Genomic DNA, 15,540 nt, shown 5'->3' with positions numbered 1-15,540 from the left:
ATGGGAGCCACTAGGAGAAAATCACTGTTTGCCTGGGGTCAGACCATGATTTCTTTAGCAGAAAAAAGAAGGAACACCTGCTGTGCACACCATAGTGCTGTCTGGCCTTCATCACATGCTTTTTTTGGACCTTGGGGGCAGGAGGAGCTTGTATCTTAATGTTATTTTAATGCAGAGAATAGGTGATTTTATTAGCTGGAAGGAGCAGTGATAGCTTTTTGGATTTGTCCATGCTGGAATACATGAGACTTGTCCTGCTTCTCTTCCTCTATGAAGGTGTATGAAGGCACAACCTGCCTGCATTCAAGGCTGTCACCGAGCCACCCCAGGGCAAGAGCAGGAGAGCAGTGGGGCTTCCCGCTGTCCCACTCTCTTCTTTCCACCTGTTGGAGGCTTCTGGCCATTTGTGCTTGGACATCCCATCACCATTGCTTCTGAGACACAACCAGATTTATGCCTTCATCATTATGAGCAACACTCCTCAAACTGCCAGGCTGGCATAGCCAGACAGCTGCTGTGTACCAGCCCACCTCTGAGGTTCTGCCTTTGGATCCTTTTCCAGGCTTTTTTTATTTCCCTTCCCTGATTCTGCTTCTTAATTCATTCAAGGTGTAGCCTTCATTTCTCCAGGGGTCTCCCAGAACTCCTGCTTTTATTGTTCTGTCTGTTGCAAGAATTCAGATTTCATCTCCAGGGCTCACTGAAGTGGAATCCAAATTCACTCCGACTTGATTTCCTCTGGTTTGTTTGTTTTCCTAAGAAACCAACCAAACACTCTATCAGAAAACTCATCTTCCTACTGAGTTTTTTCTTTGTGGAAGGAAAGGCCATGTGCTTTATCAACCACACCACATCATTCATCTTCCCTGGGGAAAGATTGTCTTTGTTTTTACTCTTCTGTATTGTAAAGTATTGGCCCCATCAAAATTAGTTATTGATTGCAATGATTTTCCCTAGAAAGGAAAATGACAGAAACACTAAGCTTGTGTGGAAAATTTAAGGTAGAAAAATGAATTTCCTAGAAGACATTCTGAAAGATGTGTTTGGATGAGTTAGTTTTTGCTCTGCAGTGCCAAGAAGATGAGCACAGTAGTTTACTTAACATTTTCTGAAGCAATATCCTAACAAACAAATGTTATTTCTTCAAGGAGAAAAGCTTGTTTTGTTTTTGTTTATGATTGCCATGGAGAATTGTTGGTGGTGTTCTTTTCCTTGATTCCTCGTGGTAGGCCGAGCTCTCAGTAATCCTATGCTGGCCTGACTTCACAAGGGCAGCTCAGCAGAGGATCTGTCCCCAGTGTCTGTTAATTTCATGGTGTTGATCTGATCTTGTTGCGTGTCCTGAGCAGTGCAGCATGTACACAGCTTCACAGCTGCACATTAATCTCCATCAGGGGCTGTGTGTTTCACTCAACATCTACTTTTGCAAGGAGGACAAAGTCCAGAGCAAATTCTCTGTATGAATCAGGTGTTACTCCTGTCAGTTGCTGGTGCTTTTGGCACAGGATCTCAAACCCACAGCCCATTCAGGCTGCTGGATTACAGCCCTCTGGTGGTACATGACCACTGCTTAACCACAGAGCTGAAACAGCTCTGAGTCCTGACCTTTCTGGTGCTGCCTGCAGGGATAGCAATATCCCTGCTCTCTAAGTCCGTACATGAAACATGATGTAGTTATTTTCTACCTTAGAAATGAAAGCTGTTCTTCCTGACCCCCAAATCAGGGCAGCTGAACAAACCTCCTGTTTTTGAGGGCAGTAGTTTTGAACCTTATGTGGTCCACTGGGCTAGGCATGGTGCCCTTTGCTTCACTCAGGATAAAAATAAACAGGCTTAAGTCAGCATCCAGCTGTGCTGCAGTGTGCTGGACATCACCCACTAGTGATCAATTTCTGAAGCATATAGGAAGACTGCAAATAAGTGTGCTTACAAGTGGGAGGGGTGTAGCTGTTACAAGATTGGGAGAGGTCTCGGAAGTCATTGCCAGGGCCTTGGGGGCACTAAGGAGTCCCCTTGTTGTGTCCCCCTGGAAATCAGCAGCAAGCTGTCGTCATTCCTACAGCTGGAGGAATGAAAGCTTTCTCAGCCCTGTGCTGTGTTCTAATCCTGATCTGTAAAGTGCTTCAGTGGCAGATTTTGCAGTCTTTTATCCTGTGCTTCATTATTCATCCTGTTAGACCACTTTCTGCATAAGTCATTTGTATCTTATATTACACAGTTTAAACCCATTATTACATGTTCTATTCTAATCACTATGGATGTGGAAAAGAAACCTTTCTTTTCTTTTCTTTTTTTTTTTTTTGCTATATAATGGACTCTTTCTTATTTGAAGTTATATCCTTTTGAGTCTTCCTTAAAGCTAATCAGCCTCAATTCATTTCATCTCTCTCATCAGTCGTGTTCATGCTCACAGAGAAGATGTGCCCTGAATGCCTTGCACCACCGCTGTTTTCAGCAATGTGATGTGACGTGGCCTTTTGAGCATCAATTCTCAACGTGAAGAATAATCTCAATTTCTGCCTAATGAGACCTTGCCATGTAATGCACATTTGGAATTTCATTAGCATGCCCTGCTCTGAAGTTTCATTCTGGACTACAGGAAAAAGATACTTTGGGCTGGTAGTGTCAGGCTGTGAATAAAGCAAAACAGCTTCAAAGGACAGCAAGAGAGAACAGAGTGTGGAACCCAGCCGGTGTCTGTGATCAATTCATGGAAGCCATGTAGGCAGACCAACAAGCCGTCATGGTTTGCTGAGAAAATAGCAGGAAGAGGTTTTATTTGGATGGTTGCGTTGTGTTTTGTGTGTTTGGTTTAAATTGCTTTGATTTAGCATGAGAAACTTGTGTTGGCGGAGCTGAACAGTGAGGAGTGCAAGCAGGTTGGTGGCACCGGTGAAATATGCTGATGTTGTATGTAAGGGTTATAGCCAATTTAGATTGCGAGGGAGTTCATGGCAATACAAGCAATAAAAGAGGAAGCAAAGCACCCACTGCATCAGGGCTCTATTGAGCTGTACTGCAGTAGGTAAACACTTGTTCTGGGGCGGTAATGATGTATCATAGAGCGCATTTACAATGCAGAGAGCCAGCCTTCAGATTTTGTTCTCGCAAGAACAAGACACATTCCTGGGAACAAAGAAGGAAAGATAGGAGTTGTTTCTTATTGTTCCTTTTTACTGATATTGTGGGCATGGGTAAAAAAGAATCTATGTATATAAGTGACTTTTTAATACACTCGCATTGATAAAAATCTAGGAAGCTTCCAAGTAGCAATTTATCAGACATTTCATTGTGTTTATTGATAATCTTCTGGTCTTTGAGCCATCTCTTAAGCAGGAAAAAGCCTTCAGGATCCCTTTGTATGAAATTCACCTTGGTGGTCCATTAGATGAGCCAAATAATTCAGTGCATAGCAGGAGAAGATTGATTTTTCTGTATTGCTTTTGACATTCTGTGTTTGAAGAGAAATGGTAACAATTGCAATCTAAGCCAAGCTGTTTTTGTTTTTAGGGGTCTGTCATTCTGGTTTGCTGCACTGAAGTGAGACTGTGAGCTCTCTGAAGGATGGGATGTCTCCTCATGCTCCCTCGCTGAAAGTCAGAGCCTCTGTCACAGGAAGCCATGAGCACAGAGCATGAGCCAGGAATACTTGCTTGGCCCACAGTAAAGCAGCGCCTGCAGCAAGCCAGCAGAGAAACATCCCAAGGTGAGACTTTTACTGAGCTAGGAATTCCCCTTGGAGAAATGCAGCCTGTAGCAGAACGTGACATTTTTGTGATTATTATTCAGAGAGTCAGCACTGCTTCCAGCCTCAGGAGGAGTGGGATAGTTCCCTCAATGGGACATGATTTAGTGCTAAGAGACAAGGATTGGTGAGGAGATGCTGGTGGGAGGTGGACGATTGGCTGGGATGACCTCAGGGATCTTTTCCAGCCTCAGTAATTCTATGGTTCTAAAGCTTAAAAATCTCTTGCTATGAAAATACGGTGCCCACAGTCCATCAGAATTTGCTTTCTGATCTCTTCTGGAAGACTAACTCTGTAAAAACATCAGCAGCTGCTGCATTGTTTGGCTGGGCAGGCTTGTCCCACCACAGAGCTGCAAATATTTACATGTTGGTGCTGCATGGAAGGCTTTGCTTTCTGTGCTACATGAAGATCCCAAATATATATATACATATTTTAAAAGCTATCTATTTTGTTGTTTAACTATTTTAGATGCTGTGTATGGAGCTGAATGATGCATGCACAAACCCTACTTGGATTTTCTGAAGGATCATTTGATCTTTCCCCATTTGCATTTCCAAATAATCTGAAGCAGAATAGGGAAGATGCAGAAAACCTCAATGGGCTTTTTTCCCCTCTAGATACAGATTTGATTACACAGAAGCTGAATTTCAGAATCACCTGAGCACCCAGCATCTTTCTTTCTGCACCTGCTGTCAGTGAGGCCACTCTCTATTAAGGTTTCAAGACATACAATCTAAATATCCTTACTAGATGTGCCCATTAAAAAATAAAAGAGTGTCTTATTCATAGATGAATTATTAACAGAGATGTCAATATTAGACTGTCTTGGTGTTGAGATTTTTGGCTGTGTGAGAGCTTCTGGAGGAATAAAAAAAATTAAACTGTATGTGGAGAGGTAATGACTTCAAAAGAAAAAGTTACAGGAAGTACATCTATTTCTATAAGAGAAACTAAAGCCTCTCTGGGAATGGTGGCATGTGAGACTTAACTGTTGAGGGGGTAAAGGGACTGAAGGAAGGATGTTGATTTCCCATGAGGTAACTTGATGTCCGCCATGCCATGAAGGGACATGGCACTTAGCTGCTCCTGAAGACACTGAACTCCCAGTAGAGCTCTTTAAAGTATGTCCGTGCTCCTCCTGCTTTCATACATCTCATTCTTGGTAGTCATAATTCACAGACAAGGCTGATGTGATTAACTATGAGGTGAGAACCAAATGGCCAGATTTTGTAGCTGGAGCACGAGCCATGCTGATTTTATATACCATAATGTAATCGCAAACAACTGCAAAACTGCCAAATAAAAAATAATAATCAAGCTGTTCCATCCACTCAGACCAAAATCCTGGCTCAGCAAGAGGCCTGTACACAGTGCCTGGAGACAACAACAAGGGACAAAGCTCTTCCCTGCAACATAGCCAGAACAGGCTTTAAACTCAGCCTCTGAAACTGCAAAGTGCTCATTTTGTTGTCCATGGATAATCCACCAGGCAAAAGCTAGACATTGCTATCTTTTATTCTACCCATGCAATTGCAACGCTCAAAAAGAAAGCTCTTCTGAACTGCTGACGCCTGGGTGGGCAGCTCCAAGGCGGGGCCATTAGGATTTATTTAGTTCACTGCTGCAGATGATGCCTTTAGTGCCACAGACAGCCCTGGAGACAAGTCCTAATCTTCTGGGGGGTGATTATGGTCAATTCTTCCTCCCCAAACCCCCCAGACACTAATCAAATCCAAACTGGAGAGACAGGCAGGCACAGAAGAGGGGAGCTCGGCACCACGCAGCCCCCCCGAAGCCATGTACAGGAGCAGCTTCCTCCGCGAGGTTCGTAAGGAGAAGTACGAGCGCTCAGACGCCTATGATGAGCTGCGGGGCTCCCCTGAATTTGATAGCTTGGCCCAAGCCCAAGGCTTGGAGAACCTGCAGGAACTCAACGAGCGCTTTGCCAGCTACATCAACCGGGCACGCGTGCTGGAGCAGCGCAACACCATCCTGCGCAAACAGCTGGAGACCTTCCAGCGCATGGATGAGCTGGTGGGCTTGGATGAAGCCTTCGCTGGGCAGATTGAGTTCAACCGCCAACGAATGCGGGAGCTGGCATCTGACCGGGCCAAGCTGGAGAGGGAGGAGAAGGATGCCCAGCGCATGCTTGATGAGTACCGCAACAAGTAAGGCTGGAGAAGGGAGGGAGGAGGTAGTGTTGCTTCTGTAGTTATGTCCTAACAGGTTTGACTAGTTACCTTCCTTTTTTCCCTTGCATCCCAATATTTCTGGCACATGCTACTTAATCAATACCAGTAAGAAAATTTTCCTCAAACTTAATTTCTCTTTAACTTCACTGGCTCCTGAAATGTGAGCAGGAGAATCAGGGGCTGAAGCATGCAAGTGCCTTGAGACACATGCAATCCCTTCTCTTCAGCAGCAGCCAGTTTTAGCCTTGTTACCTAATATCTTCTACAACAAGACCTGGTAAATGTTGCTGATACAAGGACTGATGATGGAAGAGGAGGGAAAATTTAGCAACAGTGTACAGGCTGAAGTGAAACTTTTCACTTCTCCACTGAAGGGTGAGAGAGAAATACCATGTAAGCTACTTTGGGTGAGAAACACTTCTCACTGACAAGTATGGGAAGAAGGCAAGCGAAGTATGTTCGAGAAACAGTCTTGACAGAAACCCAGCTGCTCCCAGGCAGTGCTCACTGGTCTCAACAAAAACATTTTTAAGAAGGGAGGAATTGAATCAGCCGGAGCAGCACTGTCTTGCTGCTGCAGAAACATATGAGTCACTTGAGATTTCATCCCTTGTCACCACCACAGACTTTGGTCTGACCTTAACCAAATCACATAATTTTTCAGTCTGTTGCTCTATGAATTTCCCTCTCCCCTGAACTAGTAAGTATAAAACTGGTTGTATTTTCCCCTTCAATTTATACAACTGTTTGTGTTTGTTTGAGTTTTCTTTGCACAGTTGGGAAGAGAACGCTCATGGGAGCTGCAGCACAAATAAATTGCAAACCCTCATCTCTGTTTCTCAGCTGACAACAGAGAACAACCCATGCAGGTGCACTGAGGCTTAATGCAGGATGTGGTCAGAAATTCATGACTCCCTGGCTGTGAGTTAATGAGTAATGAGTGCCAGATTAGGCAGTTCTGTATTCCAATAACTGTGTGCAAGACATTCAGCTAAGAGCCAATGGTGTAATTTAACTGTCAACTTTGATACTTTTTCGTATGTTTTAATTAAGCGGTATCTATGAGATTTTGACTAAACTCAGTGCCAGCTGCATATTAGTTAAAAATATGTGCAAAATGGACAGAAGTACCTTTTGACAGATTCCTGAATCCAACTGCATGGTTTGTGGATTAGGGACTTGTACGGCTCCCTCATCAGCAGGATCCAACACAGCATCATTTGCTTTTAGTTAGTGGTGTTTTGCATAGGCTGTGAGTGGGTGGGGAAGAAATCAAGGCTTTGGAGGTCTCATAGAAGGCACTGTGCTTTTAGAATATGAGGTTTAGAACCTGGTAGACTGGCAATTAGTGATTACTCAGAAAAATTTGTTGATGTCTCAACACACAGCCCTGGGATGTTTGCTCAACAGCAGTAATCAGAAGTAAAAAAGAAACTCTGTGGGATAATCAAAGACAGTTCGGTCGAAAAGCAGCTACTGCCCTTCCACTGCAGTGGTCTTCTACCAGCTTTGAACTTCTGTTGTCTTGGTGAACATAGGCTTTGTTTTTCCCCTTTTGGAAGCTATTGAATTTAGCCTGGAGAACAGGTGCAAGAGCTCTTCAGAGTCTGAAAAATAAGGTTGGTTGGATTTAAAAGAAGGTCAGTGCACCAGCAATGCACGCCCTGTATGCTCACCCTAGGTCCAGGTTGCAGCCATCCTGACACCTCTGCTTTCTGCTATTCTATGTATGTAGTAGTGATGGAGTAGTAGTGATGTAGTAGTATGGAGTGATAACCATCTGTGCTGTGTTGGGGCTGCACCACACTCTTGCAGCTAGAAGTGCTCTTGCACTGCAGAGCTGCACTCCTACCTGCCTTTGCTTTCAGTCAGCAGCACAGCATAGGGGTTTATTGGTTCATTTTGGAGTATAAAGCACCGGCTTCTGATGTGCTAAGACTGGAAGTTGTGTACTGAGTAGTCATAGAATCATATCATAGAATCTCAGAATGGCTTGGGTTGAAAAGGACCACACTGATCATCCAGTTTCAATCACCTGCCCAGGCTGCCCAGAGCCACATCCAGCCTGGCCTTGATTGCCTCCAGGGATGGGGCATCCACAACCTCCTTGGGCAACCAGTTCTAGAAATAGAGAAATAGATTTAGAGAGGGAAATAGATTTATAATAAATACAGTGCGACCTGGGATTACTGCGACTGCAAAATTAGAGGTGTGCACATCACTGAAAAGTATATCCTAGGTTTACATTTATTTTTATACCCTCTGTAGGCACGTCCATAGCTTTTCACATCAATGTGAATAATTCAGACTGTGCCAGGGCAGAGGTTGTTCCCTGGAAGTTAGAAAAAAGCACAGTGAAGAACTGTTTGGATGCGATTCATAAAAGGGCTAATTATGCTCATTTTTATAGAGTATTGTTATTAAAGCAGAAGTACATCTGTTTGTGGGAAAGGACTGTATTTCTCCCTGTGTGATATCTCGAAAGAAGCTGAAACCCAGATTTTAGCACTTTTGACTGAGCAGGATTAATTAATTTCAGAAATTAAGTCTTGCTAATCAATCGTTTAAAATTCATTCAGTACTAATTCGGTGGGTTTTGCATGTTACGTGATTTCCTGGAAGTCACAAGGCACAGAAATAGGCACTCAGTTCTCCCATCTACACAGTGATGCTCAGACAGACTGATGCCCAATGGGGCTGCAGAAGAGAAACTATGCCGACAAGGGGAAATGAAAGCAGGTAACACAGCACCAGATCTGGGTCCTGCAAAGCTGATGATGGAGCTATCAGGAGCCTTGTCAGTGGGGGCTGTCTCTGCATTGCTGCCACTACTCTGGCCATAGTTTTATCTTGCAGAAGCTGCAGATGAGGAGGTATGTCTGTCTACACTCACTCCTCAGAGGGCCAATAGCTTGCACTTTGGTAGCAGCTTTGTAATAATGCGGATACCAATCTGGTCACAAATCAGTGGAGCAGAGCCCACACAGGGCTCATCCCAGCCTTCAGGGCATGAAATACAATCATTATTAGCCTCTCTGTCATCCTCATAGGACTGACATTTTGCAGTTTGTACTCTCTTTGGTGCTCAAATGACTGCTATTTCTGTTGAGAAAAGGCTGATGAAATGCCTGAGGGAAACTTGTACCTAGTAGAAAAGTTTTGTCTTGTCTTGTGATTTGCGTGAAGCTTCCTGTATTGCTGGAGGAACTCAGTAGGGCTCAACAGAGAGGCATCATTCCCGTATCTCTATACATTAAAGACACAGACTTGACACCAAATTGAGTATCTGGCCATTGAACCTCATTAGGATGCATTGTGAATATTTTCTCTGTGGAGACAAGGCAGTCCTTGCATTACATCAGAGACAAGGTGTGAATGAGAGGGTCCTTCTCTACCCTATCCTTCAAAAACGGTCTCAGCCTGGCAGCAGAAGATGGGAAAAGTTGTTTGCAGCATTGCTTTCCAGCAGAGAATGAAGCCCACAGTTAGGCTTCCCTCCTGCATACCCACCAGTCACACAGGGCTGGAGCCTGTGTCTACGCAAGGGCTCAAGGGCCTCGACAATATCAATAAGTACCCCAGCAGGGAGCTACTAACCTCAGAAAGGTGAGCTAATGGGATTATTTACAGCTCTGTTCTGCTGTGTTTGACCCTGGCAGCCACCTCCACTCTATTTTTTTCTATGAAAAAATAATTCTTTCTCTAAAGAGTCCAAAAAGATTAAAATCTGTAAAGCTATTTGACTGGGTGAGGAGGATTTTTTTTTGGTCATTTAAAGAAGCAAATGGATCTTATGGCTCTTTAGGTCAAGGAGAGGTCAACTAGCAGCTATCTAAGAAATGCAGACCTCCTTTAAGCTAATTACTTGAACTTGGACATCAGGTTGGGAGTGTAAGATCATGAAGCTTGTTAGCCTCTACACTTATATACATTTCAGCAGCACACAGGCTTGCGTGTTGCATTATGAGATCTCTGAAGCATTCCTAACAGGTCCTTCACCCTTTTGCACTGAGCTCATGGAGTACATTAAAATCCCTTAAAAGCAATCCTCATTCAGTCCAACCCCAGCAATGAATAGGGGACAATGAATAAGCGCACTATACATCTGTTGTTCATTCTGTACAGAAATATGCACGTTATGCACACATTGCATTTTTATAAGTAAACAACAGTTGTTGGCTAAATGCAGCCCATTCTAAGACTGACATGATTTTGACTGAACTAAAGTATCAACTGATACTGAAGAGGACACAAACTTAATCCATCAAAGTATCCTAACAAAACATTATTCTTAGGCTATCAGTGTTCAAAATTGCATCTTTTATTCCGTGTTTCTGTATTTCAGTGGTTATTGGACAACACCAGTTAGAACAGAAAATCAAGTATAATCTAATTAAATGCTAATGCTAATGACTCTTTGAAATGCTAATGTGCCAGCATTGCAAATACCCATGCAGTAGTCAGTGATGAGAGGTGGTCACTGTAGCCCAATACCAATTCATTACAGTTTTATTGCTATTAATCTAATTCTTGGGCTTTCTGTGACTCAAGTATGTGCCTTTCTGTTGCCTGTTGCTTTGTATGCAAGGTACAAGAAGTTGGTCAGTTCTGGAATTACACTCAGCAGTATACTAATGCATAAATATATCTTCTGGGACTTCCTGAGGTTTGTATTTTGCATTAGTGTGAAGCATATATTCTTCGTGATAGTACAGTCAGAAACACAGTTTGTAGAAGGATGGGCCAGTGAACTTCTTTTCCTTTGTTGTATTTGCAGGTACCGAAATGAACGTGAATATCAACAGAAACTAAAAGAAACCCTTGAACGCCTGAATAAGGTAAACCTGGGAAAATGGAAAAGCAAAGGTCTTTCATCATTTTTTCTCTTTAATTTTTTGACAGTTTAGGTATCTTTGAGAATTCTTGCTGGTTCCATAGCTACTTTTCATCTGAATTTGTTTAAAGCATCAGTGTCAGCAGAATGGAAAGTTCCACATGAGCATGGTCAGAAGGAAGGTATGGGTAAAGACCCAGCAAAATGGGAAAGAAATAAAGAAGGAACTTTTCATTGCAATTTTTCATTTCTAGTTTTAAAGTATCTTCTACCCAAGAGATCTCATTGTACACCCTGCTTATATGTGGATATATTTGCTCTGTGCTGGCTTTTAAGTTGTGAGAGCCAGCCAGCCTTTCCCTTGTGGGTTGGGGCACAGGTAGACAAGGAAAAGGCTGACATCACCCCCCCAGTATGGCTCTACATCTTGTTCTGTTTGTGGAAAAGGAGAAGGCAGTACTGTTGTCCAGAGCCCACAGTCACCATGCCCAGATGTCATCATGCTGCAGCGATCTAATGAGCAGTGCAACGATTTATTATAGTTATCATATAACTAATTCACCAAACATCTCTTGAACACTGAAGTCTCTATCCATGTTTCCCTTTTATTTAAGGTTACATGTCTTTTTAAAGTTATTTCTTGTGCTTTAGAAATAGGAAAAGGAGCACCATAGCAGCATGCACGTGGATTTTCAAAGCAAAGATGTAGTGTTAATAAAGCCAGAAGGTGTTAAGAGAAGTAGACTGAGGCAGAGCCAGGATTATAGCCCTCATCTTCTGTTGAGGTCTTAATTAGCTTTGTGGTCTTAATGACAATTGCATTCTTGATAAGTGTTAGCAAAGAACTTTTCTAGTCTGGCTCTTGCATTTATGTTCTTTCCTACTGCTTACAGACAGTTACCTTAATATAGGGCTAAATATGATGCCGGTGTCTCATTTTGTTGAGTTTATTCAACCAAGGATCATAGTTGTTTAAGAATCCTCCTAAAGCTCACCTAGTGCCTATTTCTAGATATGTAGCTCAAAATATGTGCTCTTAATTGCATGATGGAAGATTTCAGATTGGGAATGATGTTCTGGAAATGTTATGGAGCCAGTAATAAAACATAAAGATATTGAATTACAGGGGAACAATGTCTAAGTGGAATGCTTACATGGCTAAACTAACCAGATGGCAAGGAAAGCCATCTGGAAAGAAAATATAAAAGTTTGCTAACGTATTTAGGAAGTTTAGGACGTTTCCAGATCAGGTCTGTGGGACAGCCCAATTAATTCTCCTTTCCTTCACCTGAGTGAAGGAAGTTGTACTGTATCTTTCCTCAGTTCTGTTTCTCACAGCTTATCTTTCATCTTCTATAGTGAGAAACAAAGCTGGTGGATTTTTTTCTTCCCCAAGACAAATGGGAGGAGATGTTTCGTGTGAGCACAGTCACAATGGCATGTTCTTTATATATATTAGGAAAATGTGTTTTAGCTTTTCTGTCTCCAGAACCTCATGTAGACCTCATGCATCAGTGCTATTTCCCAAAGTAATATCAGAGCTCTCACGCACCCTGTGAGCTTTTAAACATTGGTGGAGGTCAATATTTTGTAAGGCATAGCTGGAGCTGCTGTGTCCATTTTCATTACTCCTCTCAGCTTATTTGTGGCTGAAGAAAAGAGGATGGATGGACTGCTCCAGGCACAGCCAACGGGACCTTGTGCTGCAGGGCGTGTTTTAACTCAGACTACAGCTAAGCTGCTCCCAGCCACTTTCATTGCAGCAGGTCTTTGCTCTGGGGCACCAAACAGTGAGGAGAACATGGTTGATTGTATGCACAGTACCCAAGATGTAGCCTAGAAAAGTGTATGAGCAGAAGTTAGTGTTTGCCTTTTCAGATAGAAGGAGATCATTTTGGAAATCAGCCAGCAGTGGTTCTGGTGATGCTTCTTTATCACTTGGATCAACTTTCTGGAATCAGCACAGAAGGCAGAATGGTTAGCATTGTCAATGCAACAAGTCTGTTTGAAAGAAGGAGAAAAATCAAAAGCATTTTTCCCCTTTGAAGGAATGTTTGGAAAGCTGAACACTGCTTTTGCTTACTACAGAAATATGTGCTTACCTAAGGACAGAGGGGCTTTTTTGGCTGCCCAAAAGCCTCCTAATGTCACCATTGTTGCACTGATCTTCTACTCAAAGGGACAGCTTCTGATGCAGAAAAGCAGGGTGCAGTCATGATGACTGGCTGCGAATGTGCTGGTTTGGGTGAGCTGCTGCCTCACTAAGCAGAGAGATGGCTCTGGAGCAGTGTGTCCATGGGCAGCCTCCCAGTGCGTCAGCAGAACTCGCTGGGAGGCTTGGCTGCATAATGAAACAGCAGCATCCACACATTTTTGGAATAGTGCATGTTTTGCATGTTAAAAAAGCATAATTCCCTTCTACCAGTCACATGCTGTGCCTATAGAGTTTAGCATTTTATATTCAACCCATGATCTGCTCACTGAGACAGATGAGTCCAGTGAACTGTGCAGTCAAAGTCCTATGAAGTATGGCATAGTTTTCCCAAAGTTTTTCAACTTTGGGACTATCACGAGCGACAGTGATGGAGAAATTCAGCTTTGTTGGTCTGTTCTTATCTCTAGCACCAAGGATGAGTTTGAGCCTTTAACATATAAATAATAGAAAGTTAGCAGACTGACTTTTTGATTCTTGCTCATCTGTCATTTTTAGTTCCAGAAATGGCTCCAAATATGACAAATATTTGTGATATGTGTGTATGGGAGATCACAGTGTGAACCACTGATTAATCAGCTGAGGCAAGTGTGGGGTCAGCTGTGAGAGCACAGGTGAAAGTTATGTAGCTGTGCTCCCTGGAGGGGTGGAGTTCGACTCCACCTCCTCTGAGACCTCATTTAAGGGCTGACCCTCACTGAGGCAGCATCTCTTGGAGATTGCTTGCCAGGGAGGATCGCCTCAGCTCTGGTGAGTTCCCTTTTCCTTATACCTTCTGTATTTCCATCATTTTCCTTGTAATTGCTATTCTTATTAGTACTGGTATAGTTACTGCCAATACATATGTGAAAAAAAAATGGAAGGAGAAGTGGAAATAGTTTGGACTAGTCTGTTTGTTTTCAAGGGAACTTTTCACTGCTGATATTAGAAATGACTCAAGATGCCCTATCAGGAGCACTAGAGAAATCAATGCCATATTCTGTTGATGTCATCTGTTTAAGATTCATGTGCCATTGCAGTCTTTTAGCGTCACTGACCAGTATTTCATTCTGCCTATTACTCGGATCCCAGCATTCATAAAGCATGTGGTAAGCATATTTTGACTCTGCCTGTGCTAAATTGTACCATAAATTATATTTATGCAGAAAAGCAGTGCGTACAATGGGAGTACAAGGTGTATAAAGTGCTTTTTGTTCATTGCTTTCAAAATATTCTTATTTCTCCCAGTAGACTTTCGTTCTTCATACAGCAGTGAAGCGATTCACATGGTAGATCAGTGTCACTCCAGCCCTGTGTACTGACTCTCTATGTACTAAGTCTCTCTTTGTATTGTAGGAAGCAGATGAAGCACTGCTGTGCAACCTGGAGCTGCAGATTGAGTCCCAGTTCCTGCAGGATGACATTAATGCCACAAAAGACAGATATAAGAAGGTAACTTGTTGGATTTGCCATCTTTCTTAGAGCTTTCTTCTAGATATGTGTGAAGCTTCATCATTCTCCATGATGTGTTACAGTGGCCAATAAAAGGAAATTTAGTTTGTGTTTTAGTGTGTAATTTATATATAGTCAGTGATTACAACAGCAACAGTGTGGGACAAAGACCATTAATAAGTGTCTGAGGGCGTTCAGAGACTTACTCAGAATCCAATATCTAGAGCAGTAGCAATATTTTGAATTCCTTGACCTGTTACCATGATGTGCGTCCCTTCCAGCTGAGGATATTCTATCATGATTCTATCATTTAAACCAACAAGCTGATCAGGCAGTTTTACATTTCATGCTAGGAAGCTACTGGGTTCATGAAAGAGAGGATCCTGATTTTCTAGGCTAGAGCATTCTGGTTAGTCAGTGGATATTATCCTATGGCTGTATGATTAAGTTGCTGCCAGTTTTAATACATGCACCCCCTATCTCCTTGAGAGGGCAGTGGAAAGTCTTAACACGATCTGGACTTCCATGTCTTGAAATAATAAATAAATAACTAGGAGTAAGTCTCAGACATGTAGAGCATTATAGGCAGCTATGATAAATGTTTTTTGCTTTACTGCAGAACCTCATGGAAATCCAGACCTACGTCAACATTTTACAGCAGATCATCCAGACAACCCCTCGCGTGTCCCCTATAACTACTGGCATATCTGAGGTAGGTGTTGTTGTTGGTAAATGCATGCTGCAGGGTCTGCAAGAAGTGTAAAATAATCCATGTTGATTCTTGAAGCATACCAGATCCCTCAGCTTATTAGATGAATACTGCAACTAATGTGATTAAATGCTGAATTTTGAATATTAGAAAAAGACCTAATTGTAGCTTTGGAAAACTGAAGTGAGCAAGAGACAGGTCAGTGTGTTAGACAGGTGCATGTCAGCGTAGGTGTTAGCTGCAAAAAATGGGTAGTTCAAATGTGGTGGAAGTAGTTGTGCTCCCAGTATGAGTTGGAGCTGGCAGGATATACGCATATATTCAGAGAGGGTAAATCTTGTTGTAACAAAGCTTGACGTGAATAACAGTAGATAAATAGCTTCAAACAGGATGAAAACTTGGGAATTCACACC

The 15,540-nt window shown here is 42.6% G+C and overlaps 1 protein-coding gene across 2 annotated transcripts in view; it reads left to right on the top strand.

Annotated features, from left to right (window-relative positions):
* The window catches only part of BFSP1 (beaded filament structural protein 1), a 32,985-nt gene that overhangs the window by 11,909 nt on the left and 5,536 nt on the right, over positions 1–15,540 (top strand). For both annotated transcript variants that reach the window (XM_015856544.2, XM_015856545.2), the window contains 5 exons: positions 3,511–3,706; positions 4,218–5,917; positions 10,719–10,779; positions 14,323–14,418; positions 15,038–15,130. In XM_015856544.2, coding sequence (XP_015712030.1) covers positions 5,547–5,917; positions 10,719–10,779; positions 14,323–14,418; positions 15,038–15,130 — 621 coding nt within the window. In that variant the 5' untranslated portion in view covers positions 3,511–3,706; positions 4,218–5,546. The remainder of the gene's footprint in view (positions 1–3,510; positions 3,707–4,217; positions 5,918–10,718; positions 10,780–14,322; positions 14,419–15,037; positions 15,131–15,540) is intronic.

Source organism: Coturnix japonica, chromosome 3, assembly GCF_001577835.2.
Source record: "Coturnix japonica isolate 7356 chromosome 3, Coturnix japonica 2.1, whole genome shotgun sequence".
In the NCBI taxonomy this organism is placed as follows: domain Eukaryota; kingdom Metazoa; phylum Chordata; class Aves; order Galliformes; family Phasianidae; genus Coturnix; species Coturnix japonica.
This window is presented reverse-complemented; position numbering and strand designations above follow the sequence as displayed.